The 18,246-nt window shown below is 40.2% G+C and overlaps 1 protein-coding gene across 1 annotated transcript in view; it reads left to right on the forward strand.

The window, feature by feature from the left end:
* LOC137603184 (protein diaphanous homolog 1) overlaps window positions 1-18,246 on the forward strand; it is a 96,967-nt gene that overhangs the window by 30,256 nt on the left and 48,465 nt on the right. Inside the window, exons 16-18 of the mRNA XM_068326422.1 lie at window positions 978-1,157; window positions 4,995-5,498; window positions 8,478-8,592. Coding sequence (XP_068182523.1) covers window positions 978-1,157; window positions 4,995-5,498; window positions 8,478-8,592 — 799 coding nt within the window. The remainder of the gene's footprint in view (window positions 1-977; window positions 1,158-4,994; window positions 5,499-8,477; window positions 8,593-18,246) is intronic.

The raw sequence follows: 18,246 nt of genomic DNA on the forward strand, positions 1-18,246 counted from the left end.
TATAAGTAACTGACTCAGTAATCATTGCTAATTTTCATTGTAGATTAATAAATCTGAAAGCATTAGATGCCAGGAGTAGCTCTTAGGTATGGAAACTGTTGCACTGTCAAAAGTGGCTACACTTCACTCCCATATTTTATTGGAATTTTGCATGTTTCAACCTTTTTTTTCCAGTCATCCATGGGTGTTGACCACTTTAACACCTAAGACCACGTCTCACGCAAGATTTGGTTTCAAATCTTTGTTAATTTTACATTTTTAAATTTTAATTAATTTATTTTTATTTTTTTTAAATGTTTCGCAAGAATGACATAAAAACGCTCGGAAGCTTGTTTTCTGGTTCCTTTTGTTTTCTTGTGTTTGTTTGCAAGTAAGAAATTATCAGAATGTTCCCACAATGTTTAATGTCACAATATAATATGCACTGTTATTACTGGTTGTTCTTTTTCAGAATCAGAATCTTTTATTAATCTCCCAAAGGGGAAATTACTTTTTGTCACAATCACTCTGCAGTAGAACAAAGTAAAAAAGTGAGACGAGTAAATCTAAATTAGAATCAAAAAGAGCAGATAAGTAACAGAATAAATAGACAGAATTTAAACATATACACATTGTCAATGCTTAAAGTAAAAGTTGCTCATGAACAGTAGAATCTTTGGATATATAGATCGACAGATACACACATACGCACATACTTATTTACTTACTTGATCACTCAATCAGACAATCCCACAGGAATCTTTGTCACTCAAACATATGACCACCATCTTCATGGTAGTGGCACAGTATGTTCAGATTCTTGCTACCAGTGGGACCTGTGATTTATGGCAAAAGAGAAACTGCTTAAGCTCCTCAAGATGAGGCCTTTTCAAATGCAGCAGTACACATAAAACGCAAATTTGCCTAAAGGTTCTAACAGTTTTTAGGATGTGATAAGGGAGTCTGTCTCACGTTATGACCCTTTATCTACATGTTAGTATGATGCAGAGTTGATGGCACGCCAAGAGTTGCAAACGAAGCTGAAGAAACTGGAAGGTGACTACGAGCTCAAGTTGCAGAACTTGAGCCAAGATAAGGATCAGCTGACCTCCTCCAAGCTGGAACAGGAAAAGGAGAAGGAGGGACTACAACAACAGCTGGGCACTCTGCAACAGCAGGTACACAGAATCTCACACTAGAACCCACGTGTCCACATGGGAAATTAAAATTTTAAATGACTCATGATCTTAATAGAATTTGTTTGCATCTTTCATCTTTTTTCACTGTGAAATACTTTGGAGCCATCAATGAAATATTAAAAAAAAAATCTCTCAACAGACTTTCATTATATAAATTTGTGGTTAATGCCAAGATGCGCTGAGATGAAAGTGTAGACTGAACCCAGCGTGACTCTTACAGAAATCTTTGTAACAAGTTGACCAGCTCAAGTAGACTTGCTGACATATTTCTGTCATTTCTTCATGACTTAATTAATATTAAAGTATTAGGGCTGCCTTTAATTTTTTAAGCTTTGAATCTTTGGAGAAAATAACCTATAAAGCTTCTCTCAATGTACACTCTTATAGCCAAAATGTTATACCACATATGTCAAGGCCCATGGGCCAGATTTGATGAATTATTTATGGCCCCCTGGATGATTTTTAATCACTATTAGAACCGGCCTGCAGGCCACATCCGCCCGCTGGTGTTTTTCACGCACCAACACTACATTCCCCACAATGCAACGATAGCGGAAGTCACTGCGGTGCAGCAAGCGGCCTCTGGTTTCATTATCAGTACTTAGAGCAGAGGTTGAATTTAGCTACTCCGCTGCTCAAATATGGCTAAAAGGAAGGTGGACGCTGAGAGCAGGGAGTTTCAAGCAAGTTGGGAGTCAGTACATGTTCAGAGAGCTAAAAGGTCAACCTGTGTGTGCAAACTCTGCTGAGTTTGAACGTTTCATTGAAGCTGCTTGGACGCTCCATGTTGGGCAGCACATACCTGTGTGAACAACTCTCTCTGATGAAGCTGATCAAAACATCACACAGGAGCCGTCTGATAAACACCTTCACTCAATCCTGATGATTTCCTCAGCTCAGAACGTGAACCCGAACATTGATGAACTTTGACAAAAGATGAGACACCATCAAATATCAGTTAAATTTTTACATTTGTTTCGACAAGATGTGATGTCTCTTGAAGGAAGTATTGTTTTGTCTGTGTTCTACAGATGTTCGTATTTTATTTAATTTATATTTTCAGTTGCAGATGAGAGCCACGAGAAAGACTACAACTGATTTGATTTATTTATTTATTTTTTTACCGTTTGAAAGCAGTCATTGGTAGGATCATGGAGCATGCACAATAATACGTTTTCAGATTACAATGCATACAATTTCATTCATGCATTCATTTAATCATTAAATAGTATACTGTACACCTTGTTAGCTCTTGGCTCAATAGGCTATGATCATTTCATTATGTTTTAAATGAACCAGTCCGGCTCTCGGCTTGTAGAAAATTTGTTTTTTGGCCTTCCGTGTACAGTATTTGACTTTGCCACCCCTGTGTTCCACTCACGTACACACAGTCCATGTTCATTATTTTACAAGCAGAGGTAGGAGGACAATAAAATGCAGGGGTGAAGCGTTTAATTATGAAAAATAATATGCTTGGATAAAGATGGAGATTGGATAAAGCTTTTTACATCCCGTTTCAAAGCGGTGATGTATTGTAATTGTCAGCGTTCGTGTGCTCGTCCGTTCGTTAGTCCACCAAATATCTTTGCAACCGTTGCAGAAAGACGAATCAAAATGCACATTACTCAGGTGGCAAAGGGGATGAAAATAAGATGATGACCTTGACATTGAGAAAAGTAGGTCAAGGTCAAATTTAAACTTTTGTACACTCAGGAACCGGACAAGATAGAAAGAGAAGGGAGAAGGCCAGTGTAAAACCGTAGATCAAAGCACGATCTATGATAGTAGGTCAGAGCACTAGCTTTGATCTTTGACCTATTCAAGTAGGTTAGGGTAAAATTTTGAAATCGGGCTTGTCGTGGGATGTTGCAGTCTGTGACTGCCCTGTTTACTTTTGTCAACGTTACTTTTTTTGTGACTGAGTTGAATGAAGCAGGCAAACCTGTAGGTGAGACCTCGACCACTGCCTTTGTCTCGGTCTGCTGCTCACTGGACTGCATTTATGCACGTGGAGCAGAAGTGCTTGTTGATTTTGTTAAGTTCTTATGTACAGATGTTTTGAAACTAGTTAAACTCCAATTTTATACCCTTTTTCACTCTTTAACAATTTTTTGCTTTTTTTTGTGGCATAGCCATTGCATCAACTTCCTCCTTGTCAAAAAAAAAAGACAAAAACAAATTATTCACATACTGATTTGGACTGATTATCACTGCAGTGGCTAAAACCTTTGGGTAAGCCCTAATAAGAATGCAAACATTCGGGCAGAATCAATTAAGATTTAGTGAGATACTGAATAATTTAATGTCCTGCAAACACACACAAAAGAAACTATTCTTGCTGCTGCAAGAAGCAAAATACTCGTAGAAGCTTGTAGAAATGGAATATTACACCTATGCATGTCCATACACATACCAAAGCCCCCCAGCCTTAAATGACTTAGCCAGCCACTGGCATGGCATGAAAAGAAGAAAAAGACTTCAAAGATATTATGAGAAGCCAAACCCTTTAGATGTAAAGAAACTCAGTTGAATCATAGAAAGTGGGATGATCCAAGTTAAGAAAACTGAAAAAGGGATAAGACAAAAGAATAAAGGAAAAGATAGAGATGGGACAAACAATCTTTTTTCAGGCCAAGTTGCATACACAGGGTGTGGTGTGTGTTTGTGTGTGAGTGCATGCCGCTGTGTGTGCGCTAATCTTTGTACACTCATACTCTAGGGATGCAAACATGAGGTTTGTTTAGCTGTCAGTGTCCTGCTGCCACACCAGCTGGACTTTGCTTCACAGTGACATCCAAACTCACAAACGCACCAAGTGACCCAGAACAGTATGCCTCCACGCATGTGTGCTCATCGCCACATGAAGGTTTGTGTGTGGTGTGTGTTTGTGTTTGTGTGTGTCAGTAAGGGATATACAACGTCCAATTTGAACTTCATTCAAAGAAGCTGATGCCAGCAGAGTCATCTTCTTAAGAAGCACACAACACACACACACACACACACACACAAACTCACACCCGTCAACAGCATCACCAGCCAGACCGTTAACAAGCGTCTCATACAAAGATGGCTCACTTTCTCTGTGTTTGAGGAACTGCCCATCGAAGATTTCTCACTGATGCTCAGTGTGATGCCGAGGCCAACTCTTCATCTTCATCTGCTGCTTCACTAAAAATGCTTGCTTTGGAGGTCCTTTATGTATATTACTGTTTTTTTAGGCAAGAGGAGGAAACAAACAGTTTGTCGTACTACCTACAGATTCTGTCACATACGTGGAAGCTAAGAACAGATTCAATAAATAATAAACTTCTTCATTCCCATTCCAACCCCTGTCGTTTCTTATATGCAAGTATTATGTTTGTTTATTTGGAAAGAATTGGTGTCTCACTTATGTAAATTTTTTTCAGCCTTTATATTAAAAGCGTGGCTTCACTCTATCTTCTAACTAGGAAGTTTGTCCTCTTTTTGAAACTTTTTTCTTTTAGATCCCTCTGTGGAGTTATTTCCCCTTGTATGTTTTTTTTTTTTTCGGTGCTTTGCACTCCTTTCTCTCACAAACTGGATCCTGCCCAGTCTTTAATCCCTTTCTGTGCTGCTGTTTTTCTCAAATCTAATCATTTTGTTGGCATGGCTTTTCATTGAAATGGTGGAAACTGGCAAAATAAGTCACCATTAATATCACTGAAAGAGAATCAAACAGTACACAGTCTGAATTTGCCAGTGCCATACTGTTTGGTTTTCTTTTGAACATGTAATGTATCCTGTTTTCTATACATCAGGTTGTATGATGACCAACTATTTCTGCTCTCCCTGCAGTTTGAAAGACTCTCTAAAGAACTGGAAGAGGCCAAGAGCAAGGTTGGCACAGGGACTGTTCCTGCATCGACCCCAGGCATGCCCCCTCCACCTCCTGCCCCTCCCCTCCCTGGTCAAAGCGCAGGTGTGCCACCTCCACCTCCACCTCCACCTCCGCCTCCACCACTACCAGGCCAAACGGGTATACCTGTTCCCCCTCCTCCCCCTCCACCTCCTCCTTTACCCGGTCAAGTCGGTATTCCCCCACCTCCTCCCCCGCCTCCTTTGCCAGGCATGGCCGGATCTGTACCACCTCCACCACCCCCACCATTACCTGGGATGGGACCTCCGCCACCACCACCACCCCCAGGAATCCCACCTCCGCCTCCAGGCCCAGGCATGCCTCCACCCCCACCATTTGGTGGGGGCTGGGCTCCCTCCGCACCACCTCCGTTGCCTTTTGGGCTCCAGCCGAAGAAGGACTACCAACCTGAAGTCCAGCTGAAAAGAGTCAACTGGAGCAAGGTCGGTCATGAGATCAAAACACTATCAATTTTCAAAGATAAACTGCAAGGAATGATGTCATTATTCATATGATGATGCGAGGATACATTTGAAAGAAGATATTCACATTTATAAACAATATTCATTCCTGATAAGATGGAAACCATCAGTTTCAAATGGTCAATACCCATAAATTAACTTGATACATGCATTCACAAATAGTTTAGTTACATGGTTCTGCTTTGCCAGGCCTCTAATATTTAGACAGCTATGTGATTTTCATATAAAATAAGTACAGAATTATACTGTGATTAACCCTTATTATATAGCAGTTGGAAATATCAAGTATTGGGCTTTTTTTCTCAGTAGCAATATGAGAGAAGTTTGAAATGTAGCTTTACCAGTCCGATCTGACCTAAAGTGACTTGCATGCATACGTGTTTCTCATGAATGTGTTTCATGTTCCTCTCCTCACTCTCATCTGTGATGGTTAAAACATCAAAACGGCCCTCTGTCTTTCTATAGCCTCTAGCTACTGTTTAATGGCTTCAGCAGGCTTCATCAGCATTTAGCTTCTCTCTCTTTCTCTCCCCGCTCTCTCTCGCTCTCTCTCTCTTTCTCTCTCTCTCTTTCTCTCTCTCTCTTTCTCTGTCTCTCTCTCTCTCTCTCTCTCTCTCTTTCTCTCTCTCTCTCCCTCTTTCTCTCTCTCTCTCTTTCTCTCTCTCTCTCTCTCTCTCTCTCTCTCTTTCTCTCTCAGGCTGTTGAGAGTGTTTGACGAGGATGTCACAGAAATTGCTTTTTAATAAGCCGCCTTCTTTTAACTGTGCCACTGAAAGATAATTAAATTGCTACTAGAAAGGACAGTATTCTTTTGTAATTTAAATTAAAAATTTTTTAGGCTTAGTCTCATCCTCCTTTTTGCATGCTCTCTTGCATTCTTTTCTGCTCCTTCAGCTCATCCCCATATCACATTTCCTTTCCCACCACTATGTCTTTTCTTTCTTATGTGCCATCCTGGAGGCATTGTCCATAATGAAAGGACTGATATCCGTAAATTTGCTACCACCGCTTTCTTACCGGTTTTCTCTTTCAGTTCTACTTATTCCTCTTTCTGAATTTTCCCTACACCTTCTCAGCGGCTTCCTCTTCTTAGAATAAGAGGCATCTGTCTCTTCTTGTGTATATAATTTGCCTGTTGTGAGAATAGTTCATCTGACATGCATAAAACTTCACATGATAGTTGCTGGGGGTCGAAGGAAGTGCTGACGTCCCATCAAGGTGCAATATGGATATATGATATCCCCAATATTAATATATTTATAATATAACTAGCGGGAATCCATGGAAATTCTACAATAAAACAATAATATCAGACTTTGTTTTCTTTTTTTTTCTTCGCCGTCACAAGAAAATATACCGCTATGTTTGACAAAGCCAAAATGGCTCCGTAAGTGAGAGACATGGACAAATGTGAAGACTGGAGTTAATTCGAACTTCCGGGAAGACGCCAGCAAAAAAAACGTTTGTTTTCTTGTGCACAGTGTGTTAGCATTATATGTCAATGGTCATTAAACAGAAAATAGAGTATTTGTTGGGCGCTTGATTGCCAGGTAGTGGAGTTAAAGCGTGACAGTGTGAGGTTTTCATGTGAGCTTATTCAAATATATAGGTGGGGAGACGGCAGGTGAACAATGCTCAAACAGGGGGAATATGATATCAATGACATAATTGCTTATTTGCTCTGTGTGTGCACTGTTTTGTTTTGTTTTTGTACCTCTTAGTTTATTGATACTTTTATGCCTTTGCCAAATCATTCTATAAATTTGAGGAAGTGGTCAAAAACAGATAACTTTTAAAAATTGATTTTTGTCAAAAACATGTAACATAAAAAAAGTAACATTTTATACTTTGTATAATAAAAATAAAAGATTATTTTAGTCAAACTATAAACATGGAGCCCATATTTGTAGGTATATAACTGTTTGGTCTCAGCAGTGGAGTAAGTAAATGAAAACCCATGGATTAAAGTATGATTCCGTCAGAGAACAAGCTGCAGCTGAAAATCCTCATCCTCAGTCATTTAAATGTGTGGGAGTATTTTAGATTGACTGAATGCTGTGGTGCTCTGTAAGCTCTGCAAACTGGACATGTCTTCCTAACTAAGCACAAATGCCCTGTATGAATACCTGGAGTAAAAACAACACAGCACTTTGTCAAGACTTCAAAAAGACCCACAGCTTCCTAAGTCCAGTTTATGTTTTTAACACACAGAATGTGTTTATGAGAATAGTAGGTCCTTATTAGTTCAGACAATAAAATATTTGTGTCAGCTTTTACACCAACATAATGTGTACACTTGGGGTTTGTTAGATAAAGTCACTTGTCAGGTGCATTGTGAGGGCCCAAGGATGAGCGAAGTATGTTAGATGGGAGTTGATCAAGAAAACCACAAGCATCTTTACTATGGGCCAATCAGAGGCCATCCTGAAAGGGCATGTTCTGAACTGGTGTTGCATTAGTCACAAGTTAATTAAGGGAAAGCTATACTGAGACAAAGAGAAGGATATAACGTAAGTGACTAAGGCTGGGGAAGGACAAAATAAGGAGATGAAAATAGTGGAACCCTCTGCACGTCTTTTTCTTTGTGTGTGAAGCTCAAGGCGCTTTGTGTTAGACAGGGTGTGAAGATTAGAGAAAATGACTTCTTGTTTCTTTCCCCCTTTGTTCCTTCCTTCCTTCCTTTAGCCTTCTCTCTTCCCTCTACTATCATACTCTGCCTCTTTCCTTTTCAGCCCTGCTGTTTTTTTTTATGCCTGTGACTTCTTAATCTACTCCTCATTGTTTACCCATTGTTTACCACTTGCACAGATGACCAATTTTGGAATTCAGTTTAATCAATCTGATAAGATTGTTTTTAAGTCATACAATGCTTGTCTTTATTTTATCTCCTTCTGTATTTGTCTTCCCCTCACTGTAAATATTGGCATTTGTTTCTCTTAGCTCGGACCAGAGGACCTTTCTGAGAAGAGTTTCTGGATTTCAGCAAAAGAGGAGCAATTCGAAAACAATGAGCTCTTTGCCAAACTCACTTTAACCTTCTCTTCACAAACAAAGAGTGAGTGTGTGGCTTGTGTCTTTTCACTATAGCTTTGTTCATGTTTTGTTCCTGAGTAATGAGTGTTGTCTCTCTCCTGTCTTGCCGACTCCTCGTCTACTTCCTCTCTCCTGTGCTGCTTCCATCAGCCACTAAAGGTAAGAATATCTCACGCACGTTTAGTTATTTCTCCTCCTATAGCCTACATCTCATCTCTTTGCTTGGAGGACACACTGTACATTTACATTATTCAGCAACGTTGTGTCAAAACAACCACCCACATCTGTGGTTGCGTGTGCATTCTTTCAATGTGCCCCTGACTTATGTAGAAACAGAACGCTCACTACCGAGTGAGATGGGACTCATGGAAGGAGGAAGAGATGGACAAAGGGAGGAGGGTCGAGGGAGGGATAAGCAGAAGGTCACTAATGTCCTTTGACTAGCCACCTGCTGTCCTGGCACAAATCGCTGACACACAGGCGTATGCTAGCACCCACACACATACACACACCTGTCCCCCCGTATCACCTTGTCCCTGTGTCCCTGAGTCTCCTCCTCTAACTCCTCCATATTCATTCCATAAGCAGGACACCGAGAAAACAGACAGTGTGTCTGGATGTGTATATAATTCAATCTGACCTTCAGATTTGGTGTCCGTACTCATGTGTCAGGCACATCAACAGAAGAGCTCCTGTACACATGGCTGATGCTAGCTGCTGATGCCAGTTAAATGTCAGCTGTTCCATCTGCATTCACCTGTACAAATCCTAATGCAGGCTTGTCACTTCTTGATTTGATCCAGCACTACCATCCTCTTGCCCTGACACCTATGCTTCTGCTTATTATTGGCTGAGACAGCCGCCTGTTCAGGTTGATTTCTAATAACCTTTTCTGAGAGCTGACTATAAAGACACCGTGGCCTTTTCATAGCCCCACACCTGTCTGTAATTCCGTTCGCGTGGATGTGCTGGATGTGTGTCTCTGTAGGTAAGAGAGTGAGACAGACCGTTATTCACTTATTGTTTAACGAATCGTTTTCCCTTGCATGTTTTTAATCTGTTGAATTTTGCTCCAGAACTGGTATAGCATTGAGCTTTTCATGTGCTTTTACAGTTTAATCAATGCATATTTGGGTATGCAGATATGCAGACCCTTCACCTCTCATCTTTCCTTCTCTTGCTCAAACACACCACTCATGGTCTAATGCATTCCTACTGACCTCCCTATCTTTCCTTATCCCTCACCTCTGGGAGACTTGCTTCATTTCCTCTCATCCTCCTGCTTTTCTTCCTCTTATGCATCCAATTCCTCGTTACCCAGCAAGTACAGGCCAACACCACACTGAGCCAACACTGACCTTTCCTGACCCTTCTTCCTCCTCCTCGTCATCCGCTGCCCAGCAGCGCAGTAAGGTTTGCACACACACGCACTTGAACACACGCACCCACACAGAACACTAATATATGGCGGGGGTTCTGCTGTGCCGAGGGCAGGGGTCAGGGGTGACCTCTGAGGCTTGGTGGAAGAGCAGAGAGCTGATGGTGGGAGACACATCCTCTGGCTATACATTGCTGTAGCTTTTCATCTGTGTAGTAATTTTTATTTATTCTGCAAACTACATGTAGATCTTTCTCTTTCTCTCCTTCTCTCTCTCTCCTTCTCTCTCTCTATCTCCCTCTCCCTCCCACCCTCCTTCTGTAACTCCACCCTCTTATTTAACTCCACAATCTCATCAGTGTTTCTATATAAAATGTCCACATTACTATATTAGTGAAACGGTGGCTCATATTCGAGTTATTCCAGTCTTGCATTTGTTCCCTCAACACATTTTACTGCTGTACAGTTAAACGATTAAACTTCACTTGCAAACAGCCATTACTGCTATGCCAGGATTAGGTGTGTGTGAAAATACCTACTTAACTATATCCACATGCTCTAAGTTAGGGACTTCATTCAAACATCAAAGTATTTAGCTTGATTGGTACATTTTTGGTATTACTTATTTTCTTATTGTCTTTCATACACCAAAAAAAACAAACATTTTTCCAGACGTCTTCTCCAAATCAATGGTCTGCTTAAAAAGCCCGCATTTTGAGATTTTTGACTCTTCACCTTAACTTCAGCCAGACACCCCATACAACCCTGAAGGCATGCAGAGTCTTGAACTTCCCCATGTTGATTCAAATGCTCTAAATCATTTACACATTTGCAATTTTTTCACTATCAGTTTCAGTTCAACAATTTCCAGAATATTTTAAGATTTTAGAGTTCATTGGTACAGAGGAAAGAAGCTTGAAATTTTTTTAAAAAATCTAAAATTGTTCATAATCCAGTTCTCTCCACAAGCATAATCTTAACATTCATTCATTGGTACATTTGTACTAGTTCTATTTATTCTGGTACAAAAGTACTCAGAGTTTCATTCAGTTTTTTAGCGTTTTTTCGAAGTTGGTTTTTTTAACCAACTGCATCACATTTTAAGTGCCCCTTTTGGATGCGACGGGCAATTTTGGACAAAATTGTTATACAATAGTTCTATTTTCATAATAGACTCTTTGTCATCTGTTTGCAGTAGCCGGATTATAGTTTTCTTGTGCTTGGTGCACAGATGTTAAATTTAACTTCTTTTAAAAATGATTCATCAATAACATCTACCATAAAAGCACTCATGTGTAAATAATGTTATTAATGTCTGGAGAAGGAAAAAACAGCTCATGCTTGAGGGAAAAAATAAACTTACCTTGAAACATGGCATTGGCTTGATGATGCTTTTAAGTGGTTGGATTACTCCAAAACTGAAAATAAGTAGGCAGCTGACGGTAAAATGAATCCCATCAAGTACAGGAAATGTTAGCAGTAAATTAAATGTAAATGTGACCAAGCTGAAGCTTGGGCTTTGTTGGACATTCCTGAAGGACAATAATCCAAAACAGACCTCAAAGTCCACCAAGGATTGGTTTCAGAAAGATCTTGTAATATTATAGAGTTGTCGTCATAGTCACCTGATTTTCATCCCTTGGTTGGGATTTGACAGTAGTTGCAGCATTTAAATCCAGAAATGCAACAGAATTGAAGCCTTGGCCCATAAGGAACAGACTGGGGTTCTTCAAGAATGTTTTTCATGAACCTAGTACCTGGAAATTCGTCACTTTGGCAACAGGTCATAGCAGCCGAAAAGTGGTCTACAATACAAAGTGCTAGAGACGCTGATCGCAATGACATTGAATGGTTTGGTGTCTGCGAAGATCAGGAAAAGAAGTATTTAGGATATGAAGGACTTCTGTCTTTAGCAATAGGCTAAATATAAAATGTTTGGGATGACTATTGCAGACAGCTCATCAATGGTATATTGCCTAACCCTAACTCCATCCATATAACAATAATTTATTATGATTATTACATTCCGCGGTGCACTGGCGTTGTGCCCAGAGTGTCCCCCGCCTCACGCCCTATGCCGCTGAGGTAGGCTCCAGCTCCCCGTGACCCGCTGCGGTGGATATAGCGGTGGTAATCTGAAGATGACTGACTGACATCCCGCTTCAAAGCGGTGATGTATTGCGATTGTCAGTGTTGGTGTGTTTGTCCGTCCGTCCTTTCAATCGTTCGTTCGTTCGTCCATCCACCAAATATTTTCGCAACTGTTGCAGATAAAAAGATGAAGCAAAAATAACATTACTCAGGCAGCAAAGGGGATGAAAGTAAGCTGATGACCTTGACCTTGAGAAAAGTAGGTCACAGTCACATTTAAACGTTTGTACACTTAGGAACCCGATGAGATAGAAAGACTGCGTTTACTAGCAGTGGTTTTTGAATTCTGCACCTCATATAGCCCAATTAGCAAAAGAATAACAGAAAAAGAGAGCAATATATGGCTAAAGGAAGGTAGAGATTGGTAAAACAAAAAGAAGAATGAGCAGAGGGGGAAAGGCTTGGCTAAGGGGAGCAGTGGTGATTAATTTGATGCTAGAGATAAAAGGGCCTGTGGCATACAGGTATTTGATTTTTAATCCACATAATATAAGGATCATTTTCCTTTCCCAATTCTCCCAGGTTTGCAGCCTTCTCTCTCCTGTGTTTCTCTGTTGCCGTATGAAGATCTCATTTCTCTTTGAGATCCTCCATCCTAATCCAGAGTTATTATTCTGTGATGTTTTTCACTGGGACGACTACATAACACCTATGAAAGCAGTAGCAGCTCTCTGTATCACATTTGGTCCCAATAAATTATGGACAATTTTTTGCAAATAAACTCAGATTTGTTAATGAAGGTTTGTCTATATACTGTGTTCAAGAGTGGCTGGATGAAGGAGCTCAGTATATTTGACAAATCAAATGTAATAACCCTTTTGATCTCCTTGTCTTCAAAAAAAATCTTTTTTTCCTTTTCATCCTCCTGTTTGTCTCTCGCTCTTTTTTTGGCATGTTTCATTCAGTGTTCACCTTAATGAGACATCAGCAAGAAAATACTTTGGATAACGTCAATTCATGTGTGTGCACTTGCCTCAGGTTGGTTGTATAACAATTTATTAAAGGGATGACATATTTTTTTCTATAATCATTTACTTGATGAGCTTGATTAGGATTTCATGCCTTGTTTTTCAAGGTCCATTGTTTTGACATGCTTTTTAAAAAAAATCTTCCTTTTTTTTGCTAACTTATTACAGAAGTCCTTTAAAAATGTCCAATACTTGGCATATAATCATTTAAATTTTGCCGTTTGATCTTTCATAAGGTAGAGTTCATAGGCTATATCATGTAATAGTGGTACAACCAAAACTGTTTAAATCAGTCCAGTGAAACAAGAACTGAAGTAGCCTCAAATGAGAGGTAAAATATCTTCAAGAAATTTTCTTAAAGTCCAGTGGAGTGATTGTAAACAGCTTTGGATAACCATGACCTGGATAATGAGAACCTACACAGACATCAAACAATGATACAGTTTAGAGTCTGTTCTAATTATGTATCAGATGGCTCATCATTTATACTGCTGCAAACATGACGTACCTTATAAATAACTTTAAGACTGTTGTTGAAAGTGATCACAAGTAAGAAATAGAAAGTCTTTAACTTTTACTGTCCTTACCAACCCAACCCCCCCACCCCTTTTCTATTTTCATTCCATCCCAGTTTCATAATCACCCCTGCAACCCAATTCTAGATGTTTGTTTTCCACTGTTAGATCTCCCACAGCCAATGGGCATTTGTGTGTTTTGTGTGTTTGTGTGTGATTGTTTATAATTAGGGAGAGATTTAGATTTGAGTTTATGGGTAGTGTGCATAGACTCAGAGCTGCAGTCTCCTGGGACTCCTCAGAATATATACTAATAGAGCACTTCAGTGACTAAATGAGGAACGGGAATGCTGTATTAAGTCATAATAGTGTTTTTGTGTGCCTGTGTTGAATTAGTATTGGCTTTGAGAAGCTTGTTTGTGTAATGCGCTTTAAGTTTTGTGTGTATGTCTGGGTGTGCATGTTTGTACTTGCGTAGTCCACATGGAAAGCCTTGTTTATAAATCATGCAGTGTTCAGGCTGGGGTACAGAGAGAGGCAGGTTAATGTAAGGGTCACTAATGCTGTAGAAAGTCCCAGAAAAAAATCCTATTCTTTCTGCATAGTCTTTCTTATTCAGTATATTTATGGATGCACCCTTTTCTCTGCTTATATCTGTCATCCCTGTTTTTTCTCCTCACCATTTTGGCAAAATCAAATAGCCACACAATTGGATAACCATGGATCTGTGTGCATTCTGTTAAAGATGCATACATCTGGTCCACCCTTTCATCTGTGTTTGCATGTATCACCAGAGAATGAAAATGTTTGTTGTTTATAGATTGTGTATGGCAAAATGTTTATATTAAGTTTGAATCCTAACTCTTTAAGCCTTGAACGGTAGCAGTGCATTAGGTTGGCTTTGCTTGCTGTCTAAGCCTCAGTGTGTATTCTCAGTGCAGCAACAGCAAGTGTTCCCTCATAAACCATCTCTTTATGGTTGAGGAACAGCAGCAAAATGCCACTCATTCATCAGGCCTTATCAGGTTCAAACACATCTGTGTTTACTCACATTGCCTCTCTCAGCAACAGCTCACTCACGTGCACAAGCGAAGCATACACTCATGCATACACATGTAAGCACACACTCAAACACACTTTTGTCCAACTCATTCTCTTTATTCCATTCCTTCGTCTTTATATCTCCTCTGCTTTACATGCAAATGAGCTAAGTGTACTCATGGCGGAGTATTACCGCTGTGTGTGCCTAATCTTCGTGCTGCCTTTTCTCTTTCCTGGAGATTATCCTGTTTTTAAACGGACCAACCAGCCAAGAAGTCCTCCGACCAGCCAGTGTTACAGGCTCTCATCTCAACACCATTACCATTTAAATGTTCCCAGTGATATGACAGCTGAGCAAGGACAAAGACTGTGTGTGTGTGTGTGTGTGTGTGTGTGTGTGTGTGTGTGTGTGTGCGTGTGCGTGTGTGTGTGCGCGTGTATTGCACACAGGTGGTTGTGTATGTGTGTGATTTTTGCGTGTGTGTTTAATTGCAGGATTGGTTGAGCTTGTTACAGATGCTAAGTATCTACAGTCATTGGAATAATATTTCTTTTCACTCAGGCCAAGAGAGAAAAAATTAGCAGGATGTGGGAATGAAAGCATGTATGTAAGCACACCTACACTACTTTCACCAGCTCTTACCTTTATAGCCAGTCTTGACAGTGTATTCTTTTCCCTCCCCCTACATTTTTCTTATATATGTGTGCTGCGTGTGCATTTGTGTGCACTTGTGTGCTTGCCTGCATTTGTGAAGGTAGAAGGGTTTTTGTGTTGGTATAGATGGGTCTAAAAAAAGGGTCATACTGAAACCGTGGTTTTGAAGAAGAATGCTAATTTCTTTTTGAGTGCCAGTCGAGTGTTGGTCTGATTACAGCTGTACAGCAGCAAATCCCTGTATTTATTTATTTCCTTTTATTTATGTCTTTTTGTATTTTTATATTAGTTACCCCTGAGGGCAATGATATATACACAAACTTGCTGAGACACATACACACAGGGAGACTTGGCCCAGTTTGATGCCACTGATAGCTTACAGAATACAATTGCAAAGAGCAATAACTTCATTGATGGCGTTTGCAAGACAGGAGCATCATGTCCCATCTCTCTTCCTTCTTTTCCTCTTCATCTTCTCTCTCCTGATTTCCTCTTTCTTTTGTTATATCTGCCTGATAAAGGGTTTTTTATGGAAAGAGACAATGTGTGAGGGATGGATCTGGAAAAATTAATGAAGACGGGTGAGGGGGGAAGCTGAAGCCAGCTGTAAAATGAGAAAAGGCATGATAGATTGCAGCATCACAGGCATTTTAAACCATCCTTTAAAATCCAGAGCTCCTATCTCAGTCTAATTGTTTAACAGTAGCCTTAAGCTGCTCCTGATGTGGTGTTAGCTCGCTCCTGACTTATTGTGGCGCTGTTAGACTACCTTTTCCCATTATGCTGATCGCTCAGACCATGTCTTCAGGGTTCTCACACAGTCACACATATTAAAACTATAAATTTCTCCCAAACTTTGTACACACTTGTACTAACTTTCTTAAGGCACGTACTATCCTGTTTATTCTCATGTGTGTTCTCTGACTTGGTTTTTGCTTGACCAGAGTCTGCTTGTTTTTTTACATTTTAACCTGCATCGTTTTTATTTCTACTGGTGTAATATGGCCCCTGGTAATATGGATAACCCAGTGGCATTTACACTAGAAAGCAATGATATTTACAGAGCTTGGTGGACTAGGCATTGCTCCACTTTCTGACCTCAATCTCCAACTATTAAACATGTGACTCTGTGTGTAGACTATGATTTATGTGTTTATGTGTTAGTACGTTAACTCAAATTTGAATTCATAGTTTGAGAGTATAATAATGCTTTGTTTTTGTCCTATTTGGTCAATTACAGCTTGTTCGTGTGTCTGTGTGTGTCTCCATTTCTCAGTATCTGCATGTGTCATGTTCTGTGAGACATGGGTTTTGCTTCAGCCTGCAGGCACCTTAATTTTTTACCACGTTGTGTGCTACACTACACTGCACTTCGGGAAAGTGTACATCTACACAATCTCCTCCTCCTCCTTCCTCACTTTTTTCCTCCCCCATCCTTGTACTCTACCACTACCCCCCCCCCCCATACACACATCTAATCAAAGCAAGGAGCTTTCTAGATTAGCACTTGAGAAATCTCCCTAAAGACATTCCCTCATTTTGACCATTTTCAGGTACTCTCTCTCTCCCCCCCTTCCCCCCAGCCTCCTCTCTCCTAGTTTTGAATTTTTAACCTCCCCTCTGAATAAGAGATGTGGTTAGCCTCTTGGGGAAAGAAAGTTGGAGGCAGGGCAAGCACTGAAGGAAAAGAGAAAGAGGGGGAGGGCTGAAGGGAAAAGGTTGTCCCTAAACATGCTTTCACATTTATTCCCTAAAAACCCCACTCTGTATGCTCAATAATGTATGGCCATTTCTCACTCCCATCCCCCTTTCTCCCTCCTCTCATTCCTTTTTTTCGTCATCTCCTTCATCTTACTCTTGTCAGTTCCCTAAGCACTCATCAGTCCACCCGGCAGATTAACTGCAGGAGAAAACTGAGACCGTCAAAGCAGGGTGAAGGGAGTCGGGCATCAGGGACTAAAAGGAGAAAAGAAATAGAAACTACAGATGAGTAATTCATCATAATGTGAATGCTGGTAAGACTTAGTATTGATCTTATTTGGGGAACTTTGGAATTTTATAATGTCAAAGGGACCATAAAGCTCGACTTGCAATAAAATTTGGCATCTGAATTCACCCTTCGCCGAAAAAGTCACATTTTCTGCTACTCAATTTCCAGCTTGTTTTTGACCGTTGTCAGCGACAAACACATCCCTGGTTTGCCCTAAATCTTCCTGTTTTCTTTTTTATGGCAAGTTTTTAAAGTATCACGTTTGCTATAGTACTATATACACAGAGTGTTGTGAGATCCATTGGGCCTTTTGCTGTGTAACTTCTACCAAACTAAGAGTTTGTCAGATTTTTAAACATAATTTAATGTAAAATGAACGATAGTCTTAATTAATAAACATAAGATGTAAGATTTTTTTTTTTTTTTAATCAGACAAACTAGTTATCCAGTACCTACACTGCCAGTGTTAAAAAGCAGTAGCTGTCCTAGAAGTAATATTTGGTTGTGCCACTTTTAGCAGTGGCAACTGCAATACAACACTTCTGATAATTGAAGAGCAGTCTTTGATATTACTGTGGTGGAATTTTTAGTCACCCTTTGCCGAGCTGCTTTAGACTAGCCACAACGGTGGGTTTATGAGCATGAACTGCTCTCTTCAGGTCTTACAAAGCATCTCAATGGGTCTGGACCGCTCAAAGTCTTTAGTTTGATTCCTTTTAAAACAGGCAGAAGTGGACACCCTTACTGAATGTTAGAGACTGTCTTACTGTATGACACAATTGTGTGTCTGCAGAAGAAGAAGAAATGTCCTTTAATAATCCCCTTGGGGAAATTATTTTTCCACTCTGTGTGTGTGTGTGTGTGTGTGTGTGTGTGTGTGTGTGTGTGTGTGTGTGTGTGTGTGTGTGTGTGTGTGTGTGTGTGTGTGTCTGTGTGTGTGTGTGTCTGTTTGTGTGTGTTTCAGGGCCTGTACCTCGC

This window comes from Antennarius striatus, chromosome 10 (genome assembly GCF_040054535.1).
Source record: "Antennarius striatus isolate MH-2024 chromosome 10, ASM4005453v1, whole genome shotgun sequence".
NCBI lineage: Eukaryota > Metazoa > Chordata > Actinopteri > Lophiiformes > Antennariidae > Antennarius > Antennarius striatus.